Source organism: Cynoglossus semilaevis, chromosome 14 (assembly GCF_000523025.1).
Source record: "Cynoglossus semilaevis isolate Cse_v1.0 chromosome 14, Cse_v1.0, whole genome shotgun sequence".
Classification (NCBI taxonomy): Eukaryota; Metazoa; Chordata; class Actinopteri; order Pleuronectiformes; family Cynoglossidae; genus Cynoglossus; species Cynoglossus semilaevis.
In genome coordinates, this window is record NC_024320.1 from 15959595 (window position 1) to 15971018 (window position 11424).

At 41.8% G+C, this 11424-nt stretch overlaps 2 protein-coding genes across 3 annotated transcripts in view; one reads left to right on the forward strand and one right to left on the reverse strand.

Moving 5' to 3' along the window:
* Nucleotides 1–362: 362 nt before the first annotated feature.
* iqcb1 (IQ motif containing B1) lies at nucleotides 363–5533 on the reverse strand. 2 transcript variants are annotated; one of them, XM_008325346.3, is made up of 14 exons: nucleotides 5395–5533; nucleotides 4640–4826; nucleotides 4095–4305; nucleotides 3597–3720; nucleotides 3160–3235; nucleotides 2961–3060; nucleotides 2404–2695; nucleotides 2191–2312; nucleotides 2014–2080; nucleotides 1776–1851; nucleotides 1508–1662; nucleotides 1137–1274; nucleotides 883–1042; nucleotides 363–785 (listed from the first exon to the last, which is right to left on the reverse strand). In XM_008325346.3, exons 2-14 carry the CDS (start codon nucleotides 4740–4742, stop codon nucleotides 613–615), a joined length of 1797 nt encoding a protein of 598 aa, XP_008323568.1. In that variant the 5' UTR covers nucleotides 4743–4826; nucleotides 5395–5533; the 3' UTR covers nucleotides 363–612. The 2 variants fall into 2 exon arrangements, with proteins under 2 accessions (XP_008323568.1, XP_024918197.1); XM_025062429.1 differs by lacking the exon at nucleotides 5395–5533 and having other exon boundaries at nucleotides 4640–5353.
* Nucleotides 5534–5927: 394 nt separating this feature from the next.
* Nucleotides 5928–11424, forward strand: part of LOC103389782 (kalirin-like) — a 25110-nt gene continuing 19613 nt past the window's right edge. The window contains exons 1-9 of the mRNA XM_017038376.2: nucleotides 5928–7045; nucleotides 8695–8769; nucleotides 9011–9125; nucleotides 9242–9434; nucleotides 9730–9953; nucleotides 10036–10366; nucleotides 10791–10913; nucleotides 11134–11324; nucleotides 11395–11424. The exon at nucleotides 11395–11424 is cut by the window's right edge and continues 121 nt beyond it. Of these exons, the coding sequence (XP_016893865.1) occupies nucleotides 6982–7045; nucleotides 8695–8769; nucleotides 9011–9125; nucleotides 9242–9434; nucleotides 9730–9953; nucleotides 10036–10366; nucleotides 10791–10913; nucleotides 11134–11324; nucleotides 11395–11424 (1346 nt within the window). The 5' untranslated portion in view covers nucleotides 5928–6981. The remainder of the gene's footprint in view (nucleotides 7046–8694; nucleotides 8770–9010; nucleotides 9126–9241; nucleotides 9435–9729; nucleotides 9954–10035; nucleotides 10367–10790; nucleotides 10914–11133; nucleotides 11325–11394) is intronic.

The window sequence follows — 11424 nt, forward strand, 5'->3', positions numbered from 1 at the left end:
TCTTGATCTCCTTTAAAAGGCTGATGTTCCAGCTGCAGTACCAAATTAGCCAGCAGGGGCTAAGTTTCAAAGACACTGAATTAAAGACTACACTCTTTTCTTCAAGAATTATTCAATAAAGCTTTATGAGGTCATCACCCTATCTCACTCCTAACTGCAGAATGTGGGCTGAAAATATAGCAAAAACCACTAAGATGTCAAAAAATAAACAATAGGTGTACAAATAATCAAGTAGAAAATGTAACAAAACCAATAATTCTGCCAAAGTTAGCCAATGAATGCATTAAAGAAACAAAGGCTGTTAAATTACTGATTTGTAGTTGGCCTTTTCTACATGTTACAAGTTAATAAGAAGCCTCTACTCTGGGTTTAATTTTTAATTGATGTAAAGGTAGGTTTTCAGTGCAATTCAACCGAGGTGATAAAACCGAAATAAAAAACACCGGTACTCAATTTAACAAAGTTTTAAAAAAGTACAATGCTCTGAAGGAGAGTTCACTTCACTTCAATTGTCATTTGGTGCCAGTACAATCAACCTAAATCTGTCTTTCATCCTTTACACACAGATCTGCCCACACACAGTTCTCCCAGCTGTGCTTCAAACTCTTTCAGCTAACACGAAGGGTCGGGCGTGTCCTGAGCATCTCCCAGAACCTTCCACCAGGGCAAACGACTGGCCTGTAGTGCTGCATTGTGGGCATCACGTGCACGGGCAGCTACTACACCAGATGGACTCAAGAAGGTGTCCACATCTGCTGCCGTGACAACAGAAAGGGGCGGGGCATCTTTGGTAAACAGGAAGTAACACTCTGTCAGTGATCTGGGCGAACAGTGGTTATTGATTGATTATCATCAATCTGAACAGGTGTAAGCAGGAATTACCTCTTAGCTGCTGCAGCAGTGTGTGTGTATGAGCTAGCAGGAACTCCACCCTCTGCTCCTCCCTCCTCCTCCTGTGGACTCCTGTCTGCAGCTCCATCTGGAGGAGCAGCTGCACCTCTTCATGGAGGCGCTCGCATTCCTCACGGGACACTCTGGATGACTGTTGACACAGAGGATAAAGTCGTCAGAGTCTGTAGACCTGAACAGGGATCGAAGACTGAATCCTGACACGAGGAGGCGCCGCAGAGTCTTACAGGATGAACAGCCACATGTTCGTCCACCTCCTTCTTCAGCTCCGCTCTCCTACTGTCTGTCAAACCTTTGTGACGAATCCATAAATGATTGTTGGCTGTGGATTTGGCTACTCGTCGTCTTTGTAGAAAATTACACACCTGAAAAAGGAAAAGGTGGTGCCACTTTAGAAAAAAACAAAACAAAAAAAGATACATTTCAATGTATTACGTTGGGTAAAAAGGAGCATGAACCAAAAATTGGAATAAAAAGAATACACTCTTTACATTTGAGCTCTTTGTTGAATTTGAGTTTTTACTGACAATAACTGTAAATGAGGTTTTGTGTGTGTGTGTGTGTGTATATGTATGTGCGCGTGTGCATGCAGGTGTACCGCTCTCTGTAGTACCACAGCAGCTCTCTCTTGTCTCAGTGATGTTCTGACTGTGCTGTTGTTGTAACGTTGTCTTTCTCTGTAGCCTCTCCAGATTCTCTGTATCATCACAGCAGCTCTGCGTTCACACTCTGACAGATACGACTGAACCTGAGCTGAACAAACCAACGACACAACCAGAGTTTCTCAATGACACCGGTCACACATATCTTTAATGAAATCAGATTGATGCAGGGTGTGTGAAAGTGTGAGGGTTTGGTGTGCTCACCAGGGGGCAGCAATTGCAGCAACTGTTTTTGTTTTTCATGAAACGCTCTCCTCGCCTGTTTACGCTGCAAACATATCTGACACACACACAAAAACACACACAGAAACACACAAAACATGTTACAGGTTCAATTTTGTTTCAGTTGGAATTTGATTCTAAACTTAAACCAGACCTCAGCTAAACTGCATGGTGTTAACCTAAGTCTAATCTAGTTTTACATGAGGTCACCAACAGTCACCTGGTACTTCAGCTCCTCCTCACACCTCTGTGCCTCCTTCTGCTGCTCCTGTTGCCTCCTGCGGGCTCTAACACACACAGACAAATGTACATAACACAGTAAAAGATTATTTATTTAATTTTAAGTTTGATGAACTGGTCCTTTAGCAGCGATGATGTAACTGATGACATCACATACCTGTACTTTCTTTGCAGTAAGCTCACCACTCGGCTCAAACTTTTGACTCTGCGTCTGGTCCAATATGAGCGCCATGCAGCCTGGATCACACATGCTGCTGTATGTTTGCGCTCACTGCTGTCCTACATGAATGAACAGTGGGGGGTTTACACCCTGGGGGTGCAGTCAGAGAGACACAAAGACAGTTGTTGGTGGAGTCAGAGAAAAACCCACCTGAGACAAATTCCCTCTTATGTTGCTGTTTCTTTCGGATTGCACCAGCCTGATCAGCTGATCCAGGTCCTGATCAAAACCTTGGCCTCTCCAGTCTTTGTCAAGAAGGTGGTCCAGACCTTTAAAGCTTAGAAGGAGGGGCTGCAGACGCAGCTGCAGCTGATCCGCCATGAGGAGAATGAGTCTGACCTCAGCTGCACCAACTGAAGACTCTGAGCTGACAGCTAATTGGCCGACAGCCTCATTGAGAATCAATAGGAGGGAATCATCGCTGAGGCTGGACAGGAAGTTCCTGCAGAGAGCATGAATGAGTGTGAAACTCATCAAAATCAGCAAATTGTATCCAAGTTGGACGGAGCTGCTTGTCCACTGAGGCCTACTGTGAGCATGTGGTGTCACTGCGGTCAGTCTGAACAAAGACTTTACAGCAGTGAAGTCACAAATATTTAATTTTAATTTATTACTGAGTCAGAACTACATTCAAACATGTGTCCATGTCAGTTAAAATCATTTTCTAGGTCATGTTTTAGCTTCCTCTCAGATACAGTATTTGTTACCTGCTGATACTGCAGGTTTGAGTCCACATGTTGATGCAAGTCAATATCACAGTGATGTCATCACACATGGTGATGTGTTCATAGTGGACAGAGTCAAAGACTGAGTGAAAGGGACACATTTCTTCTGTTAGTACATAAATCAGTTACGCAACCAACCAATGTATCGATCGCTGAGGGTCATTGATGATCAGTGACTTACCCTTTGATGTAAGCCGAGGGTGAGCAGAGAGAAGACGACTGACTGAGTCCATCACCGTCCTGAGCACAGACACACACTGACACGCACACAATGACATTAGCAGTATGACCTCAGCTGACACAGTAACATCATCACTGTGACCTAACACACAATGAGATAATTAACATGTCCTTACCCACATAACAAGCAAAAAAGGGCAAAGACAAAGAATGGAAAAGAGAAAATAGACTTGGCACAAGGGAAAGAAATAAGGACATGAAGCAGAAGCACAGAAAGAAGAAAAGATAAAGAAATGGTAAAAGATGGGAGAAATAAATTATAAATGAGATGAATAAAGAAAGAAGATGGAAGAAAGAGAGAAACGGTCACCACCTGGTGTTGTTATCCTGTGATAGCTGTTTTACCACAGCTGTGGAGTGACTGAGAAGTGTCCTAACCTCTTTATGATGACCAATCAGTTGAGCAGCCAATGAGAGGAGACTGTCCACAAGTGACGGTAGGAAGAGTGAGAGAAACGTCTCCTGCTGGTCAGCAGCAGCAACAACATCCAAACAACAGGAGCTTAAAAAAAAGCAAATAGCACAGAATAGTACATAGCACAATTACCTGAAGAAAATACTTATAAAAATTATCATTATTTACATATGTTATGGTAAATTTGCTACTTTTAGCTATTATCTTGGCCTTATCCTTATCTTTAGGCAAAAATGTAGCCATCCTTTCGGCTGTTTCTTTTCAAGATATATATTTTTTTAATATATATATATACTTTATATATATATATATATATATACTTTTGATAATAAATCAAAGATGACAGCAACATTTAAATAAACATGACAGGGTATTTTAAAATGTGTTCAATAAAATTTTAATTGAACACATTTTAAAAAATAGTTTAGTTATTAAAACCAGTTTCTGAGACAAAGACGAACCTGGTGATCTCAGTCAGAGTGGACAGTTCTTTCCAGTATGGCCTCAGTCGGCTGGAGTCCAGAGAGAAGATGAGAACGCAGTGAGACAGGACACCACTCAGGTACAGCTCTGACTTTATAGCATTCACAGAACTGATGCTGCTGCCGTTTGTCCAAACAGAAGACGATGACTCTGCTGCTGCTGCTGCTGCTGCTGCTGAGCTCAGACAGGCTGACGTAGATTCACACATGAAGAAAAACAAAGACATGTGCAACATGTAATTTAACAGACTGTTGTTTATCTCTTTTTTTTTTTTTTACTAAAAAACAAACATGAGCCTCAAATGTCTTAGATAAACAGGTATTCAGAAATTATTCAACTGATCAGCTAAAGACTCTTTGAACCAATTACCTATTTATAACTGGTTAATTTTGAATTTTCAATTCTCTTTATCATGATTAAATCTACATTTACACTATTACTCACTTGTCTAAAGTCTTAAAGTTTGAATTGAAACCATTTGGCAATAATAAAACAAAATACGGCGGCTGTTTGAGTTTCCCACCATTGATGCTGCTATTTAGCAAGAGGATAATGCGCTGCAGGTCCTGGTCCAGGTCCAAGTCCAGGTCCTGTAGCTGCTTTTTTAGGTGCTTGACCATCTCCATTTTCACAGTTTGACCTTTTTTTCTTCTGAATATATTTTGGACCAAACATCACAGAAGGTCTGCTCTAGTGGAATCACACATGCACTAGAAGAAGACATTTTCTTTTCACCCATTTGCATTTAAAAAGTAATATCAATTATCATTATTTTTAATATGGTTTATCAAATATGGCAAACATTAAGAAAAGTGTAGAAATTAAAGTATGCGGGAAATAAAACTGGAATTACGACCAGCAAGGACCATGACGTAAGTGTAAAATAGTTTAAATTAACGACTGAGAAGAACAGTTTTCATCTAGTCGGGATTTAACTTTACTCGAAAATACAAGAATTATAAGCACGACTAAATTAGATACATTGTAACTATTTAGAATTAACTTGTCGTAGGTTATTTACCCAAGTATCTGTAGATATGTTGAACCCAAATCTGAACGGTATTGTACACAAATTCAGTTTAAACTGTGTATATTAAGCATAAGCAAACGTTCAAGTTTTAAATAACTCGCTTTAACTATTATAGCGAAATTATAACTTGGCATTTATTTTGAAAAAGAAATCAACAATGTACACACTTGCGACTATTAAAGAACTGTTTGGAACCACATTAGCCACGCTGGCTACATCAGTAATTGTATTTACTACACGTAACTCACCAGTTCGTACTCGTTTAAACGTTTAAATGGAGAAAAGGGGGGAAAAACAACCATTGAATAAAAAGGAGATTCGAGCTATCACTCAGTAAGACGTGACGCACTGCTGTATCTACGGCAACTTGACGTCATCAGTCGGCGCCGAACCAGAATTCTTAAAATTATATCGAATATAGCCTTTTCAGTTTTATTATTAACATGTTTATCAAACTTTGACCATGGTTTGTGTTACTTTAATATAAAATAGGAAAAGTCTTTTAATCGGGCTGAAAATAAGAGCGCTGCAAAAATATTGGTTTCTATTGGCATAATGTAAACGAAATAGAAAAATAGTAACGATACAAATTAAAACAATAAATAAAAATTAAGAAAGTAGTAGAGTAGATGAGTATAAATTAAAACAGCAAGGTAAATATTTGTATAAAAATATATAGAAATTAAAAATAAAATAGTAGAAAAAAGCAAATATTAGCAAAACAAAATGCCAACAAAAGCCAAAATTGGATGAAAGCTTATAAATTAACAGTTACAGTTTCGAAACACTTTAGTTTGAAAAATACTGATGAAAATGTAACGATGTCCTTTAAATATTGCTGCAGTTAGATCGCGTGGCCTCTGAGTGGCACTGCAGTATCACATCTATGGAGTGAATCACACATCAACTTTCTTTCATTCATTCATTCATTCAATTGTTATATTTTGTGAATAGTAATTAAAAAGAAATTTTAGTGCCAGACCTTTGTCAGTGTTTCCCTACGATTTCATACGGAGATAAATGTGACATAAGTAAACATTAAGTAAAAAGTCAAACAAACACTCGAGAGTCAACTACTGCAATCACTTACCAACGGCAGCACAAACCAAGAGGATCAGACAGTGGTGATCACTCACAGTTGACCATATTCAACAATGGACAAAAATCAACAACAATAGATTACCCCCCATTTTACAAACAATTTAGCCTCATCCAATGAACAGGGGATGCAACTACATAATTTTTGGTTTGTGTGTGTTTTTAGTATGCCGACTTTTCTGGTAGATTGGGCAGCTCCCCTCCGATGATCACGTGATTATAGTAACGGGACCTTATAGTAACGGGGTGGGGAAGAGGAGGGGGCAGCTGCTGCAGTCCTGGTTCTGTGCACCCCGTCTGTGCCTGTGCGCCTGCGTGATGAAAGCGAACCACCAAGAGCGAGAGAGAGAGAGACGGTAACGGTATCTACGTGCTGTAACGGTACCAGTATCAGTACCAGTAACGGTGACGTGATGGTGATGATGTGATGCTGCTGCTGCTGCGCGAGATCACGAAGAGGGCGTAAGAGCATCAGCAGGAGCAGCAGCATCAGAAGAGGAAAAAAAGAGCAGTAGTGAGAAGGAGGAGGTGGAAGAGGAGGAGGAGAAGGAGGAGGATGCAGCTGCAGCAGTGATCGGAACCGTCTGTCAAGGATCCTGCACCGACACCGACTGATGTGAAGTCGCAGGGATGGACGGGTAGAGAGAGAAGGAGGAGGAGGTGAAGGAGGAGGCGCAGAAAGAGATCGACGGTACAAGCGAAGGATAGAGCTCCGGAGGAGGAGGAGCAGTAGGAGAATGAATAATCCGGTGGATGGAGGAGGAGAAGCGGCTCAGGGCCAGGACGCCCTGGCCACAGCAGGTAGGGACCGTTCCGTGCGTGTGTGTATGTATGTGTGTGTACGCGCGCGAGCGCGTGTGTAGTAGAGCTGCTGTCGCCATGATGCCTCCACATCCGCCCATTGACTCACAGGGGGGGTCCTCATAGAGAAAAGGATTGTGGGAAAGAAAAGGCCTGTTCCCTCATCTTCTGTTCTGGGATCAATGCATGTGTGGAAAATACAGCCCAGCTCACCAACATACAGTCATAGTCAATGATGTCGCCAGAGAAAGCACCGGATTCATATCTTAGTCCATGCCCTTCCAACCTACCCCTATGATGTTCAAACTGTGGCCCAAGGACCAACACTGTGTGTTGAATGATGGCCAATAGATTCTAGCTGTAAATCCATTAGTCATTAGTTACATTTTAGTTGTTTTAATACATATTTAGTGAAATATATAATTTCACTTATTCGATTTTAAATAATTGATAGAAACTACATTTCAATGAATAGTATTTAGCTAACTTCTGGATACTTTATTGATAACCACGAGCTCATTTTAGTTAGATTTAGGTTTACAGTTAATGGGTTATCTTTTGTCAGTTGTTTTCTGTTAAGGTTCGTTAAGGTTTTTATTGCAATGTTTGTTATCTTATGTGTAATAATTATTCAGTAATTTGAGCACAAGGGAGACGTGAACTGCTGGTCCACCGCTGCCTCCAGTGGCTGGTTCGCTTTACCTGTAATACTGAAGAAAGAATTTAGAAAAAGGAAGTCCTAAAATAACACATTTGAACTCAGTGACAAAGGCTGTTGTGCATTAACAACGGTGACTAAGAGCTAAAATCACTCTGAAATTCCTCTATTGACTTTGGTGAGAGGGTGCTTGATGGACAGCAGCTTCAAGATCTGTGATTCTGACAGACAGCTGATAACAGATCAGTCACTTTCTTAATACAGCAAGGACTTTAAATGTGGAATAGCTGAGCTTGCTGACATCATTTGTTGGTGTTTACACTCTGACTGACCTCCACAGTCGTTGCTAACTCTTTAACGCATGCTTTTAAACTCATTAGCATGAGGTTGCGCTGCTCTAACACCAACACTTCTGTTCTACTGCTGGTCAGGACAACAAAGATGTCACAGAAGAATTTCTGAAGACTGGTCAATGACTCAAGATGACACTGAAGGATTAAAGGAAACCATGGTGGATTAAGGATACTAATAAAATATTCAGGAACTAAAGGTGCTGTCAAATATTTAAGGAAGGATTTGGAGAGAACAGAGGACTCAAAAGGTGGAAAAAAGGATTAAACGATACTTGTCAGATTCAGTGTAACGTGACAGATGATTGGCTTTCTTTTTAAATTTGTATTTCCTATTTTTAGTGTTGCTCACTGTTTGGAGTGTGTATGTGTTCGATCAGTGTCATCCTGCTGTGTGATGATCTGACACAGTCAAACCTGCACTCTCACACACTCCACTGTCAAAGTCCTTCATAGTTAAATGTTTTGTCACACTAACCTTTGACCAGCTGTAGTGACTGCTGGGTATCGTCAGTGTCATCAAATGTAGAGCAGAGTCCTGATTGGCTGACAGCTTTCATTTAAGTAGTGAAATAAAAATCGTACCTTCAATTGATTTGTAAAAAAAATCTGATCTTATTCTGTCCACGTTCGTGTTTCAGGTTCAGCAAACACTGAGAGTGTGAGAGCAGCCGACGTCCTGACGGTACTAAGAGAGAAAGTGGCTTTTGTATCAGGTAACACACATACAGACACACACACAGTTTCCGCCCTTCACACACACATACACACTGGTCAGAAATGACCAGGTCAATGAAACAAAAGGTCTTTAAAATCATGTTATCCTAAAATTGGCAAAATGGTCCTAAAACACAGAAAAAAGTCATCCATGAAGTCTTATCTTCTAGATGATTTTAGACTGAATTGTCTTCTATTAGACCAGAAGACAACTAATGTGTTTTACCTGTCTTCCTGCAGGGGGACGAGACAAACGAGGAGGACCCATCCTGACATTCCCTGCCAGAACCAACCATGATCGAATAAAACAAGAGGACTTGAGTCGACTGGTTACCTACCTGTCCACCGTCCCTAGGTAGGTCCTTTGTCTTTCTAGGAGGACACTCAGGTGGCTACTTTATCCTTCTGAGAGGTAGATATTGACTCTCTCCTCTCATCTGATCTCATCTCTATCTTGTATGTCATTCACAGCGAAGACGTCCGAGCTCGGGGCTTTACCGTAGTAGTGGACATGCGCGGCAGTAAATGGGACAGCGTGAAGCCAGTGCTGAGGACACTTCAAGAGACTTTCTCCTCCAACATTCACACTGCGCTGCTCATCAAACCGGACACATTCTGGCAGAAACACAAGACTAACCTGGGCAGTGCCAAGCTCAGCTTTGAGGTATTGATCCCACACAACCATGGTACAGATGTAGTATAGCTGTAGTACCTCTGCTGAGGTCACTTTATGACCAGTTATGGTCATCAAGTCAACAAGTACCAGACTGTTTAGGACCCCTGAAGGAATGATAAAAGACTGATATAGTTCCTTTGCTATTTATAGTAGCTTTGGTTATAGGGTGTCCACGTAGAGGACAACTACATGACTGTTAACTTAACAATGTTTGTTTTTAGACTAGTCTTGTTTTACAACTACATGACTGTCAACTTTGGGTGACTAAAATGTTTGTTTTTAGACTAGTCTTGTTTCGGTGGAGGGTCTGTCTCGGCTTGTCGACCCCTCCCAGCTGACTGCTGACCTTGGTGGATCGCTGGAGTATGATCACGTGGAGTGGACAGAGCTACGTCTAGGTCTAGAGGAGTTTTCGGGAGCAGCTGCACAGCTTCTGCACCAGCTGGATCAGCTGGAGGCTGGACTGAACCGTGTACCAGAACCGCAGGATGTGGACGAGGCCCGCAAGTAAGACTTAGAATTTCTCAGTCACTGAAAAGTTTTCATTATGGACCAGGTTTAGGTTCATTGTTGTTTGGGTCTTGTATAGACTCCTAGAGGAACATGGACGTCTGCGGAACAACATTGCCACGGCACCAGTGGACGCCTTGGACCGTGAGGGCAGATGTCTGCTCCAACGGATGCGCCTGGGCCCCTCACACGGCGATGGGGCTAACGAAGTTAGCAGCGGTGTTGGCGGAGGGAGCCACGGCAGCTGGCTGTCCGGTGGAGCTGACTTCCAGAGTGTGGCGCCAAAGGTGTTGTCACTGCTAGAGCGTCTTCAGTCTGCACGGAGTCACGTGCTGCAAAGCTGGAGTGACAGGAAGCTGCACTTGGACCAGGCCCTGCAGTTGCACCTGTTCCAACAGGACGCTGCCAAGGTCAGGGTTCATGACTGAGGGTCACCTACCAGTCAGTTTGAAAAGCTAAAAGTTTAAAAATCTTAAACTAAACAACTCAGGGTTACAATGTGTAGCAGAAAGAAAATAGAGATTTAAATTAGGATAAAGTTAGCCAAATATAACCCAAGGAAAAATAGAAGTAGGCTCAAAAAAGCTAAAATGAGCAACAGGATAACCAAAGAAGTCAACAAAATGTCAGTTAATCAAACATCACCTGAGAAGCACTACATTTGGCTTAAGAAATGCAAAAGTTCAAAAATAATAAAAAGTTTAAAAAAAAAATTTAAAAAAAATTAATTTAGAAAAAAAGATCTAAAGTTTGTTCAAATAAGTTAAGATAAGCAAAAATAAGTTGAACCTAGCCAGGGAGCAATCTCAGGAGTTTGTTTTTTTCTCTCTGTAGATGTCAGAGTGGATTGCCCACAGTAAAGAGCTCTTCATGCAGAGTCTGGGAGAGGTTGGTCAGAACCACCAGCACGCCCTGGACCTCCAGACACAACACCAACACTTCACCGCCAACTGTATGGTCAGTATGAGATGTAGTACCTTATTAATCTGAAAACAAAGAAGAAATCGGTGGTTATAGCTCTCAGGGTCCACTGCTGCCTCCACATTTGTGACATTAAGGGTATTTGAAACAAATTTCACACTTAAGTCACAACATATTTGAACTAAGTGTTGGAGGTAGTAGTGCATCACCTGCTGCAGCAGGGGTTGCTCACGGCCATGTCTGTGTCTGACTGTAGAACGGCAGTGTTAACGTGGACAGCGTGGTGACAGTGGCGGCCCGTCTGGCTGAGGCTGGTCACTATGGTGCAGAGCGCATCGCTATGGTGTCATCACAGTTACAGGAGGACTGGAAGTGTCTAACTACTGCGCTGGAGGAACGTAGCAACACTCTTGCTATGGCAACTGGCTTCCACCAGGGGGCAGAGCAGGTGAGTTAAAAATCCGTGCTGTTTCTTGTTGAACATTCTTAATGCTTTTTTTGTTGTCTTACTCTCCCTGTTTGTCACATCCGTCCATCACTGTGTCCA